Source organism: Monodon monoceros, unplaced genomic scaffold (assembly GCF_005190385.1).
Source record: "Monodon monoceros isolate NGI ecotype Baffin Bay Population unplaced genomic scaffold, NGI_Narwhal_1 Super_Scaffold_16, whole genome shotgun sequence".
Lineage (NCBI taxonomy): Eukaryota > Metazoa > Chordata > Mammalia > Artiodactyla > Monodontidae > Monodon > Monodon monoceros.
The window spans coordinates 44,427,300-44,441,529 of record NW_021703772.1 but is presented as its reverse complement, the minus strand read 5'-3'; the positions used below and the strand labels follow the sequence as shown (position 1 = coordinate 44,441,529).

Here is a 14,230-nt window from a genome sequence, read left to right as displayed (position 1 = left end):
TTTCTTTCTTTCTTTCTTTCTTTCTTTCTTTCTTTCTTTCTTTCTTTTTCTTCCTTCCTTCCTTACTTCCTTCTTTCCTTCCTTTTCCTTTTTGGAGGGGGGATGGTTCAGGTTAAGTTGGAGCCAGTGCATCCTTTTCCTGTACTAATGATCAGGTGGCCTCAAGAAGTCACTAAAGAGTTTTAAACAAGGAGGTAAAAAGATCAGATTTACATTTTGAAAAAGTGGATTGGGAAGGGCAAGAACAAGGTGGGGATATCAGTTTGGAGATGATTATGGCCTTAAGTAGGGTGGTGATGGCAGTAAAGGTTACGTTCTAGAGATATTTAGACTTGGTGATGGGGACTGGTTATGAAGATGAAATGAGGAGTCTTTCAGGTTTCTGGTTTGTAGAACTGTCTGGATGATGATATCCTTCACTGAATTAGGGAGTGATGAAAGAGGATCAGGTTTGGAGGAAAAGATAGGAGTTCAATTTTGAATATGATAAGTTTGAAGTGGTGTGTGGAGATGCCTAGTGAGATGGTAGATCTGGAGCTTGGGGAAGAAATCAGACCTAGAGACATAATACTGGGTGCCATCAACTTATAGATCGTAAATGAAACCATTGAGAAGATAAAAGTCTTAAGGCTCATTTAGATATCAGGACAATGAAAAGGTCCCAAAGGAGACTGCAGATAAGTATCCAGAGATGTTGGAGAAAAATAAGAGTGTCTCATATCACAAAAGCCAAGGGAAGAAACCTTTTTAAAATGGAAGAAGTGTTCAACTTGAGAAGTAAGATGAGGCTTGAAAAACACCCACTGGATTTAGTGACATAGAAGCCTTTCATGAGCATATTTTTTTCAATTTTAAAGAACCTTTTCTCCTACTACAAAACATTTGAATAAAATGGAAAATAACTTAAACAAGAAATAGTTTATTTTATGACTTTTATACATTGACTTAATTTTTCAAATATTTAATATTTTCAGTGTTATTTATTCTTCTTATGAAGAAGTATTTATTTTTAATGGTCAGACATCCTGAGTTAAATAAAGAAGTATGGAGTTGCCTAAGTAAATCCTTTTAGTGATCTTCTTGGAGCTTTTATATCACAATACTAAGCTCTGTGGTCGGACATTAAAAAGGCGTGTTTTCAGAAATGTTAGCTCTTTGACCATTGAAGTAATTGTCCATCCATTCTAGGTCCAACACCTCTACACCTGGCAGCACAGGCTTGCTCATTGGAAACAACCACCTGTCTACTTTATTTCAAAGCTGATTACACACTTTCTGAAAAAAGAGGCTGGATGCCAATTCACTTTGCTGCTTTCTATGACAATATCTGCATCATAATTGTTCTCTGTAGGAAGGATCCTAGTTTACTAGAAGCTGAGGCAACAGCTGAGTAAGTTACTAAGCATTTGTAAAAATATAAATTTCTGCTTTCATGGCTTGCCCCAAACACTGACACTAAAAGGACTGGTTGTTATGATTGATTTGAAAGGCTATGTTGGGCTTACTCTGCTGTCCTTTCTAGTCACTGTCTTCTCCTACCACTTACCTTTAGAATTTATAAAAATGGGAACTTCTATTAACCTATGCATATTTTCTGGAAGAATAAGGAGTAAGCCCTAGGAAGTTTTTCCTAACCTTTTCCCGAAGGTGTGGTTCTACAGATTAGTTTATCAGGTTAACTACTGATACTTAGTGTCCTGGAGGAAGCATGAGACAAGGGAGGAGAAAGTTGTCCTAAATTGGACCTTATACAACCAGGAGGCAGCCTGAGGGCTCCAGGCCAAGGTGGATAGACATTGGACAGTCGGAGAAATATCTAGTGGTATCCAGAATAGAAAGACATTAAAAAAAAGAAAATAACTTTGCAATAGGGAAACATCCCAAACGGTGTTCTGTTTCACAGCTTAGCAACCTTTAGGGTGGAGGTAAACCTTCTCCTGAGGATACATTCTTGGCTAGTAATCTAAATACCAGGTCATTATTTTGGTTTAGGCATAGTTTCAGATATTTTTGGCTCTTCAAATAACTTGCCGATTATTATTCAGTGTAGAAATAAATCCTCCCTAGGTTGGGGCAAAGATGTGTGTGGAAAAGCTTTCGGGAAACCAGGGTCTCTGGCTAATAGATTGTCTGGCAAATGGATTCTGGAAAGAGCCATGGAATGTGGAGACCTGAGTTCAGTTCCTAGTTCTGTCATATTTTGACAATGTGTCTTTGAGCAGAAGGGAGCTAAAAGACTGCATGGATTGTAAAAGGTCAAACAATTGAAAATCAGAGGTAGAAGTAAGAAGCTATCTGTGAACTTAAGGAGGAAGCAAAGGATTCGTAGAGAAGACAATTACCAAGGTTGAGATCTATGTGGAGCCAATGAGGAGTGTGACCAGGCTGGTGCGTATGAATGTGGAGCACAAATGAAGGTATGACAAGGACCTGAGAGATCAGGACACAGATGGTAGTTAGCATGGGTGCTGAATAGAAGGAGGCATGTTGGCGAGGCAGCCGATACATGAGCTAGGCTGGCGGAAGAGGACCCACTTGGCATGGGGCTGTGGCAGTGTGGAACTGGAAAGGGTCATAATATAACTTGCTAACATATTTTTCAAGTGAGGAATATCAAAGTGATGGTGTTAGAAGTCGGAGTTATCTTTATTCCTACCACTGAGTAGGCGAAAGACAGGAACAGGAGGAGAACTCTCCTGTTAGAATAGAAAAGGGAGAAAATGAAGAGATGTTTACTCATAAAGGATGAGTTTCCCCCGGGCCCAGGAAAAAGAGGAGAAGCTTGGGGCCAGCTGGATATTGGTGAGCGTTCAAGGACAGGCAGCAAGAGAAAGGGGCTTCATGAAGAGAAGAAGGCATGGGTATAAGGATAAAACATAAAAGTAATGTTTGAGGCAATGTGATATGGTGAAAAAAGGCAGGGGGACTATGTATGAAGACTGTGCTAATAAGCACCTTATTCATCCCTTACACCAAAACTGTCAGCTGATTTTTGTTACTCTCATAATTTTACCGACAAGAAAGTAACCCAAGTTGCTTAAGGTCACATTGCTAGTCAGTAGACCTGTTAGTTAAGATACAGTTGAAGTTGCCGTGACAAAGCTAGCCCCAAATATCTGTAGTTTTAAAAAAGATAAACGTAGTTCTTTTTCATGAAGTCTGGGTTGGTGTTCGAGGGCTGGCATAATGGCTTGGCAATATGAGAGACCCAGACGTCCTCTTGTTGCTTCTTCACATGTGGTTTCCATATCCTGGTACAAAATGGCAACTCCTGCTTTCATTATTATGCCTGCATTCTAGCCATGAGAAGAAAGAGAGAGGAAAAGTAATGGCACACTCCCTTTCTCTTTAGGGAATTGCCCAGGTAACTTCTACTAACACCACACAGGCCAGACTCAGTCATGTGGCCATACCTACCTATACGAGGAGGTAGGAAATGTAGCATTTGGCTGGACTACCATGTGCCCAACCAAAAACTCTTCACCATCTAAAAAGCAGATGGTGGGTTTTTGAGAAAAACTGTTAGTTTCTGCCACACTGAGGAAGCTGGGATTTGAGAAGTGGACATGAATTGTAAAGAATGGGTTAGCAACTGCATAGCACAGGGAGATCAGCTTGGTGCTTTGTGACCACCTAGAGGGGTGGGATAGGGAGGGTGGGAGGGAGATGCAAGAGGGAGGAGATATGGGGATATATGTAAATGTATAGCTGATTCACTGTGTTATAAAGCAGAAACTAACACACCATTGTAAAGCACTTCAATAAAGATGTTAAAAAATAATAATAATTAAAAAAAGAAATGGGCTGGAGCACTACCTGAGCCTCAGTTTCATCATTTGTAAAACGGGCTGATAATACTTGCCTTGCTTTTTCCTTCACTCATAGAATTGTAGGGAGCCAATGAGATAGGATAGTCTAAGAACTCTGTACATTATCAACTTCCAAACAAATTGTAATGCATGATAATCGAGTTGGGAGGGAGGGTAGGGGTAGCCAAGGCAAGGGGGGCAAATCTACTGACATGTGGAATATACAGAACAACACTATGTAAGGAAGAGAAGATGATGTATAAATCAGACTTCCTCCAACAGCCATTTGGATAGTTTTACAAGAAGTAAATTTGACACTATGTGTGTGCTCAATTATTATGACATATTCCTTGATTTTTAGGAATCAGTGTACTCCACTGTTACTTGCTGCCACTTCAGGAGCACTGGACACTATTCAGTACCTACTTTCTCTTGGAGCTAACTGGAGAAAAACAGATATTAAAGGAAATAATATAATTCATTTAGCAGTGCTAACCTTTCACACGGAAGTTCTCAAGCATGTAATAGAGTTAAATATTCCTGAACTCCCAGTTTGGAAAACTTTAGTAGGTGAGTACAGAACACATAATCTCTATAAATAAATGTTCTGATCATTATTCAGTTTAATTATTGGTACTTATTCTGAAATAAAACAAAGTAAAGCATGCATCATATTCTGAGTTAAAATCAGAAATACAAATAATACTGGACTATTTTTGTGTGTGTAAAAGTAGTTTTATTTCTAAATTAAAATAAAAGAATAATAACCCAGATGATATTTCACACAATTATATTTATTTTTATTTTCCAACCTTCTCCAAAAGTCCAGCCATCCTCGGCTCCATTAAAAAAAAAAAAAAGAGGTAGGAAATAAAGTTTGAGTGGAAAATATAAGATTCCTTCCAATTCATTCCTCACATCCTAATTTTAGAGACAGATTCAGCAACATCTTTCCTCATATTTTGATAATGTTTTGTGAAAAATTCTATTTGAGGTTTTCTCCCCCAATTTATATTCAATCTAGCCAGAAATATTATAAAGGTAAGAGTTACTGGCCAACTGAATGTACACATCTAATTTTACTCCCTCTCAAGACCCTACTAAAATTATGTAGAGATTAAATAGCAGCAAACAAGCATTGGAGAGAAAACAGGAAAAAGCAATAAAATATTGAAAACAGACAGGCAAGTCTTAGGACGTAGCAGACCAGAGGAATCATTCCAAGCCAACTCTGGGAAAGCTGAGAACGTCTTAGATTCACACCATAAATCCCTAATAGGCTGGCTGGAGAACTGGCAGTGCCAGTCAGGAGTGCTCTCTGCAGAGGCTAACCAGGAAAGACCTAAAGATCTAAAGCGGGGATTCTCCCCAACTAACAGGAAACTGGGAATCTGACCCAAGAGAAAAGCAAAGGGACTTTCAAAGATGACAGCAAAGGGAAGTCCCAGAATGGAAACTGTGTACCCAGACCAAAAGGAAAGTGTGGGAGGAATAACCAATAGGTACAAAGAAAACTAAGCAGATGAAATAAACTAAGGAAATTATTACCTCCAGGAAAAGCAAAAGTAAGGAGACACAAGGTAGTACACTGCAGTACTTAGGTGTGAATAATACCTGTATAGGCATTATAATGTAAGTGTTGAATTTTCATTTAAAAACTATAAATATAGAGAAGTAGGGGAGCAGAGGAAATGGCAGAGCAGTGTTGAAAGAGCTAGTTTCCTATTTATCATGACATGAAGTCAATGATGTCTAAAATTGATATAGCCAAAGGTAACTGTGTGTAAATATTCAGAAATGTGGAGATATGTAAATCACAGAAGGTATAGGGAAAGAGTCCAAAGTGGCACTATCTGGAGAGAGAAATTCAGAAAAGTGGAGAGGGTGGGGTAAAGAACCGTTATATTTTGCTGTAGGCTTTTTAGTAACATTTAACTCTGAATCATGAGCATATATTACTTTAATAAAACTAAAGGAAAAATTAAACGAATTGGAGAATGAGAACTGACATTTCTCTCAACAACTCGTTTTAGGATGGGATAAGATAAATAAATATTTAAGATTTTCAACCTACTGATGCACAAAGTCTGAGTAACTAGTTTCAAAACTGGCTCAATACCTGATTTTGGAATTTACTGGGTGCTGGGAACACATTCCAAGTATATCAGTCCAAGAGATACTGGATGGGGTTTTCAGTGTTTATTTGTATGCATATATATCATTATATCTTAGTCTTTTGAGAGGTAACTAAGAAGACTATCCTGCTGCTTTTGATAAAGGCTAACACATTTGAAATGCAGTGGTAGGACCTTCTGGCCCCTAACAGTAACAGCCTAATGGCACAAAAAATTCTTGACAGCCACTCCTTCCTACAGCGATTGTTGGGAAGTCCTGATAATGACATGAACACAACCGTAACCATGAGCGTCTGGCCACTGCTTCTTTGCTTCGTGCCCTATAATAGCTCTTTCTCCTCACACTACCCATTTCCACTATGAGTAAAAGAAGAATTAGAGTTTATTAGAACTCCCCGGGATTAGGTCTTGGAGTGGAAGCTGAATTTTAAAAGAGAGTACCATGGAGTGAACCAGCTAGGTAGGAGTCAGGACCAGATTTGTTGTTATAGGGGCTGGGTAAAAAGAGATGAGCAAAGATATTTCTATGTGGTTTTGCTTGAACCAGAGATATTGTTTAGAATCATGTATATTTGTATTATTTCCTGTCTGGAGTATAAGTTCATTCAAGATTTTTTAAAAGTATCTTCTTCATACTCAGGAAATGTATAAAGCTTTAATGGATATTAAAATTTTATTGACAGTAATGTAGTTTACTTTGCTGTCCTTGAAAACCCATGCTCAGATTTTATTCAACAACTGATATCAGGCAAGAGAGAGGTATACTATTTTCCAACCAATCTAAGTCATTCAGACCAAAGATAAAAAATTTCAGAGTTTTTTAATACTAATTATATAGACTCTAAACTTCAAAGAACATAGGTGTTCAATCCGTTTAAGCACCTCACATGCACAGAGGGGAATTTAATGAATGCAGTTGGTGGTGATGTTGGTGACCTCAACTCATGGCTTCACTTGGCCTGTACAGAAACAGAATCAATCATTCCATTACCTCTTATGAAATTACAATGTGTATTTTTCTGTTGAAAACTTACCAGAAATGTTGCAGTGTGAAAGCTATAAACGAAGGATGATGGCTGTCATGTCTTTAGAAGTAATCTGCTTAGCAAATGATGAATACTGGAAATGTATTTTGGATGCAGGTGATGTAAAATCTATTAACTATCTTTTGCTTATGCTATTTTATGTAGGGATTTATTCAGTCAGTCACTTTAAAATGTATTTTTAATTATGGAGAAAACTTTTTAGTTGATTTTAACTTTCTATTTTTCTAAGATCATTTCCTTTACCTGTAAACCTTATATTTTATATTCCAAGTGGAAGCTGCACAGGATCAAAAAACTATATAAATCTCATTTCTCTAAAAGTTTACAAACTTAAAAATTATATTACATTACTTCATCATACTATCCTTATGTTTACTTTCACTTAAAAATTATCCCTATTCTGTATTGGTACACTTTATTTGTAAAAATAGCAGTTGCAGTGTCAGGCCTGGGTTTGTAACTAGCTCTACATTTAGAACTTAGGCTAATTGCTTACTCTCTGCCTAATTTCCTCATTAATAAAATAGTTACTACCTCACAGGATTGTTCTGAGAATAGCACTTCCCATTATAACTTTCTGAAATGATGGAAATATTCTGTCTATACTATCCATTATGGTAGCCATTACTCTAATGTGAATATTGGGCACAAATGAGATGCTTCATAAATATTTGTTGAATGAATGAAAAATTTATCATAGGTAGTCCCCTAATATGTTCCTAAAAACATGTACAAAAAGCTCTTTGTCCAAAAAAAGTGAACCACGGATAAACAAGTCATGATGGAGGTTTCACTTAAGGTAGCTAAATACATATATACATCCCTAATTATACCTGATATTTCCAGCATGTCATGTGTGCTCTTTAATGTTTTTCCTTCACATTGAACTAAAGTAACAAGCATCCAACTGAAGCCATATTTTCTATTTTCACCACGCCCAATGATTTTCATCTTTGAACAAACTGTAATTAATGAGGCTAAGACTGCTTTATACTAGATTCAGCACTTTTCATTTTTCAGTTGATTGTATAAAGCATGGGTAAAACATAATAAAATGCTCAAATAATTATATAAATAACTGCCACACAAAGTTGATGCAGTAACCAAAACTGAACTCTACCATATGGTAGCTCAAATCATTTATATATCAATGATCTTAAGTCAAAATTCAATGTTTCAGCGGTGACTTAGTATCACCAATATGAAATGTATGATTGTGTGCTATGTGAAAATCAAATGTGTAAACAATGAGAGCCGCCTACACTATAGAAAAGAAAGAAAAGTACATTTGCGTAGTTTCAAATGATAATTTTATAAATATTTTACAGAATTATTTGCTGTTTATATGGCAATGCCCATAAACATTATTTAAATCTTACCATGATAAATTGACTACAAATAGTTACAAACAATTCATGCTTTTTCTTGATCTTTTCATTGCAGGCACCATTCCTGCCTTAATCAATCTATTAAAAGGTTCCAAAATAAAATTACAGTGCAAAACAGTTGGGTTATTGAGTAATATCTCAACCCGTGCAAAGATAGTGCATGCTCTAGTAGAAGCAGGAGCTATTCCAGCTTTGATCAACCTACTGGTTTCTGATGAACCTGAACTACAGTCTCGGTGTGCTGTCATTCTATATGATATTGCTCAACTTGAAAACAAGGATGTTATTGCCAAATATGTAAGCTCTTTTCATAGAACATCATTTTGACTGACTAATTCTCTCATATAGAAGCTAGAAAGATACATACCCATTTCATTATGCAGTGGCCCTCATAAACTCTCAGGGAAGAGCTCCAATCTTAATGAGGATGGCAAAGAGAAAACCTGCCACAATCCCATGAGTGCCAAAATTAGACAAGAGCAAGATAGTACCAGAGCAAGCACAGCAAAGGGTTGTCTGTTTTCCCTGTCCTGAAGTCTCACAAGGCAACAGAGTGGGCCCAGGTAGATCATACCTGCACATTGGGTTTGTGTCAAATCTGAGGAACGCTGAGCTTAAGAAACCTATCACTTTGGTAGCAACCAGTAAGCAAGCCTATTCTTTGCCTGGCGGTAGACGTTACCACACCTTTCAAGAATGATAGCAGGATGAGCCAAGATCCAGTAAGTGATAAACAGCATTAGGATATGAGTAAAAGTTGTACTTGCACATGTACCGCTTCTAGGGCCCACATCATGGGGTAATGGCATTATAATGAGAAAAACCACAGGCAAATGAAGTGAACAGTAATTCAAGGAAGTGACACATAAAATCTTGCTAGCTCCAGTTTGGCAAGGTCTGGGGAGGAGTTTATGTTACATAAGGAGGTGGTATCATCTAGGATAGCCTAGATGATATTGTGGTAATATCTCCCAAATATCAATGCTAAAAACAAATGAAGATTTATTTCTCAGTCAAAAAAAAAAAAAAAAGATAGCTACATAAAAATCCTGAAAAATGGCCCAGGTAAAAGAGCTGTTAGAATCTTGATACACTCCCAATACTGGTAGGAGTGCAAGAGACCAAGGGAAAACTGTTTCTCAACAAAATTATCTGGTAAAACTATCACCTGGGACAACATGGAAGACAGGTCAACTGCTTATTTAGCTCTGGGGGATGTGGTTGCTTCTTGTTGTTTATGAGAAGATATTAACAGAAATAGTGCCATCTTGGCTATTTCTATTCTGGCTGTTAAATGTAGTCTATTTGTGTACTAGAAAGAATTAGAAGAAAAAAAAAATTTTTTTTTTGTGAACACCCAGCAATCTTTGCCATGCTGTAGTTTTTCAAATAAAACCCACCTTATTATGTCTATTAATATTTTAGGTAAGATCTTTTAAAGATATTTATAAATAAGTTTATTTTTATAGTTTTTGTCAGGTGACACTTCTTCATTATGGACTGAGTCATTTAGCATTATAAAATATACCCTTTTTGTCAAGTGCAATACTTTTGCCCCAAATTCTGTGTTGTCCAAGATTAGATTTGTGATCTTTGTGTTCTTTTGTGCTCTCATGTTTAATTTGGCTTTGCTTATCATTTTCTTTTTAACTTTTTGGAGTCATTTTACTTCTTGCTGGTTGTTTTGTTATCAATCATTTGGAAAATATATTAGAAATTTTCCCCTCCCCCCAGGCCCACAACTAGAGTTAGTCAGTTAGTCTTATTCATTTAGACCTCACTTTAGACCTCTCCAGTGATTCTGATCACCCAGAGTTAGGATAAATGTGTCCCTTGTATGCAGTATATTTGGGTTTGCTTTGTCATTCACTTTTTATTGAATATAGCTCATTTACATTTATTGATGTGATGTTTAATCTTAGTTTTGGCATATTTTGTTATTATTTTTGGTTCTCTAAAAATCTTCTACTGTATAAGCAGTGTTTTCTTCCTCTTTTTTTCTTTATCTTTAAATTCCAGGACTTACACGTTGGTGTTAGTTACCTGTTTTTCCTGGGGCTTGGTGTGACTTTTCAACATGTACATTCATCTTCTTTTATTTTCAAAATGTTTTCTTGAATTCATGTCTTTAAATATTTTTTCTGTATTATTCTTTCTGTAAATTCATAAACAAGTACTTTTTGAGAGTTTATTGTATGGAAATACACTTCTAGATGTTAGAGTTATAGCAGTGAACAAAACAGACAAAATCCCAGCCTTCATGGAGTTTTTATTCCAGTTGGGGGTAACAAGACAATAAAGAAAATAAACCAAATATAGTATATTCGATGAGAAGAGATGTTAAGGAGGAAAATAAAGCAGGGAAAGGGAAGGGGGGAGCTTGGCAAAAAATACTTCACTAAGAAGCTGGCATTTGAAAGAGGGAGAGGGGTGGGGGAGGGATGGATTGGGAGGTTGGGATTAGCAGATGTAAACTATTATATATAGGATGGATAAATAACAAGGTCCTACTGTATAACACAGGGAACTATATTCAATATCCTGTGATAAACTATAATGGAAAAGAATACGAAAAAAGAATGTATATATGTGTGTGTGTGTGTAACTGAATCACTGTGCTATACAGCAGAAATTAACAAAACATTGTAAATGAACTATACTTCAATAAAATAAATTTAGAAAAAGAAGTTGGCATTTGAGTACAAACCTAAAATAGATGAGGAAGTGTGCCATGTTTTTCTGTTGGGAAGAGCATTCTAGGCAGAGGAAACAAATGCAAAGTAAATGAAGTGAGAGTATGCCTGGCATATTCAAGGAATAGCAAGTAAGCAAAAGTAGCTGAAGAAAGAGAAATAGGAGACACCTTAGCTGGGTAATGGTGGACCACATCATGTAGGGCCATGTGGATAATTGTTAGACACCCTGGCTTTTTCTCTGAGTATGTTAAGCCATTGAATAATTTTGTTCTGGGAAGTTCCATGAAGAGATTTATATCACTCTACCTTCTGTGTTGAAACAGGTGGGCAAGGGTGGATGCAGCAAGACTAACTAAGAAGCTATTTTGGTAATCCAGGTGACAGACAGTGGTGTCTTGAACCAGGGTGGTAATAGTGGAAATGGTGAGAAGTAGTCATATTCTGTATTATTTTTCTGGGAGTTGAGTCACCAGGAGCTGTGGGAAAGCTGAAAGATCTGGAGGGACCTCAAAGGAGACTAAGAAGGAATGGGCACTGAGGTAGGAGGAAACCTGAGGAATCTGTTGTCCTATCAGCCAAATGGGGAACATGTTCAAAGAGGAGAAGAATATCAATAGTGTCAAAGGCTGTTGTAAGATGAAAGTCAAAAGTTGACTGTTGAATTTACTGATCACTGAATTAACTTTAATTAACTAATTAAATCTTAACTACACTTCTCTTTGGGAATACCAATTATTTGTGTATTATATCACCTTTTCCAGTTTTATACAGCTATCATTTTCTCTCTAGTCCTTTTCCACTCACTGTTTTATTTCATTTTTTTCCCCCTCAATCCTATCCTCCTTGTCTCTTGCTATGTTTTCTGGCCTTGTTTATTTTTGTGTAGATTACAGTTTGGCTTTTATATTTTTCCACATCTTTCCTGAGCTTTTCCAGCTCTTGTTTCACCTCTCCCTGTCTCAAAAAATCTTCCCTGAGCACTGATGTCTCTCCTGCACACCCTTGTTTTATAGAGGTGATTGCCTAATTTTTTTCATTGTTAACAATATACCATTTTCAGTTAAAGTTTTTCATCTACTTTGTGGCATATCTTTCTTACAAGCATTCTTTATCTGTCATAAGTTTTTCCTATTTTTAATCTTATAATATATTTGGACAGATCCTGTTCTACTTCCTTTTTGAACATTACTCACTTTGAATTAGATAAGTTCTTTCTGGTCTAGCTATTTGCAGGAAATGCATGTGGGAAAGGGCCCAGATCCATGTTCTAGGCTAGCAAGAATACGACATATGCTACAGGGTTGTATGCATGGGTCTGTTCAGCTTCACTTTCCCTTAGCCAGCAGAGACTCTTGCATAGTACTCATAATGTGGATTCTATTTCCTCCACAATGCAAAAGTCTATCTCTTCCTTTTTATCTCACCAATAAGACTACTTGTTCCAAACCTCTTATTGGTATCATTCTTTATTCGTCCTTGCCCTCCTTAATTTTTGAAACTTTAGGACAAATTGGTCCAGGAAAGATCCTGCTGCCATCCTCCATACCCATTCCTCTTGTTCCAGACAGGGATGTGTGTGTGTGTGTGTGTGTGTGTGTGTGTGTGTGTGTTGTGTGTGTGTTGTGTGTGTATGTGTATGTTTTCCTGCCCCTTAAGGTAGAGCCACTTACTTTGGAAAACTGTTCTGCCAGTATTTCTTGTAGCCAGTGGCCATGGGAGATCTCGCGCATCCCTGTTGGCTACTCATAAACATTTATTATGGTTCAACATTACTGATGTCTCCTAGCTTTATTGAAAATGACATTACATTTCTGTTTCTTATCTTCTTTAATATCCTTTCATTAATTCTGTTAGTAGGGAGAAATGCCATCTTTAATCCACTTAAAATTAAGAAACTATATTAACATTTAAAAATAATATTTTGTGTTGCATAAATATAATTACCAATTACCAGTGCGATGTATACAATAGCAAATATTTCCAAATGGGCACTGTATTCAATTGGTATTACTTAGTTGTTTCACTTTTAGATACTTAAATGTTACAGTGAACTTGCAGCCTCAAATTATTTTGGTATAGAGGAGACTATTTGAAAATATATTTATAGAGACTTCCCTGGTGGTCCAGTGGTTAAGACTCTGCACTTCCAATGCAGGGGGCATGGGTTCAATCCCTGGTCAGGGAACAAAGATCCCACATGCCATGTGGTACGGCACAGAAAGGAAGGCAGGAAGGAAGGAAGGAAGGAAGGGAGGGAGGCAGAAAATATATTTATAGAATACTTTCCTTAATATTGAAGCATAAGATATGCTCAAGTTGTAATAACTGTCATTTAATGTGCCATATCCGTAGACACATTTGTTTATGGGCAGTTTTTCTCTCCTAAATAAGCAGATATTTATAGCAAGAAAGATTATAGACTTGTGTTTCTAAATAAAGATAGCATACATCTTAAATAAATTCAATTAAATCTTTTTGTTTATTTTTAGAATGGAATTCCAGCTCTGATAAATCTTTTGAACTTAGACATAGAAAGCGTGCTAGTAAATGTAATGAACTGTCTACGGGTATTATGTATGGGAAACAAAAACAATCAAAGAGCAGTGAGAGACCATAAAGGCATCCCGTATCTTATCACATTTCTGAGTTCTGAGTCAGGTAAGTCTTTAGTTCTATATATTTTAAAGTGACCAGATATATTAAGTGAAGCAAATACATGTTTGGACTTGTCCTTTATGATAGATGTCCTGGATTTATCTTAGGATAGAACTAGACATATGTAACATAACCGAACTTCTGAAACACTTAAATTTAAACTGCTGGATTTATAAAAGGAATTGACTCTCAAAGCCATAATTTTTAAAATGTTGAACTAGATATTTTTATAAATGGAAATATTGGCATGAGTAATGAAAATAATGTAGTTAATATGCCCAGGGACTCAAGTAGATGTCTCCTTGTATGAATAAGACACACATTGATCATTGGAAGCTATTTTTCAAGTTACAATAAGGACTTCAGATTTGCTGTTAGATATTTGATATCAGAATTCAAGGTCATCAGATCATTAGGTTAATTAATTATTAATTAATTAACTTCAGTGCCTATGAACACCAGGAACACCAGAAGCTATGAGGCAGCTTCTGCAGCTACTGC

At 36.5% G+C, this 14,230-nt stretch overlaps 1 protein-coding gene across 2 annotated transcripts in view; it reads left to right on the top strand.

Annotated features, from left to right (window-relative positions):
* Window positions 1–14,230, top strand: part of ANKAR (ankyrin and armadillo repeat containing) — an 82,065-nt gene that overhangs the window by 21,586 nt on the left and 46,249 nt on the right. For both annotated transcript variants that reach the window (XM_029225682.1, XM_029225681.1), the window contains 5 exons: window positions 1,189–1,390; window positions 4,171–4,379; window positions 6,982–7,086; window positions 8,434–8,675; window positions 13,564–13,732. In XM_029225682.1, coding sequence (XP_029081515.1) covers window positions 1,189–1,390; window positions 4,171–4,379; window positions 6,982–7,086; window positions 8,434–8,675; window positions 13,564–13,732 — 927 coding nt within the window. The remainder of the gene's footprint in view (window positions 1–1,188; window positions 1,391–4,170; window positions 4,380–6,981; window positions 7,087–8,433; window positions 8,676–13,563; window positions 13,733–14,230) is intronic.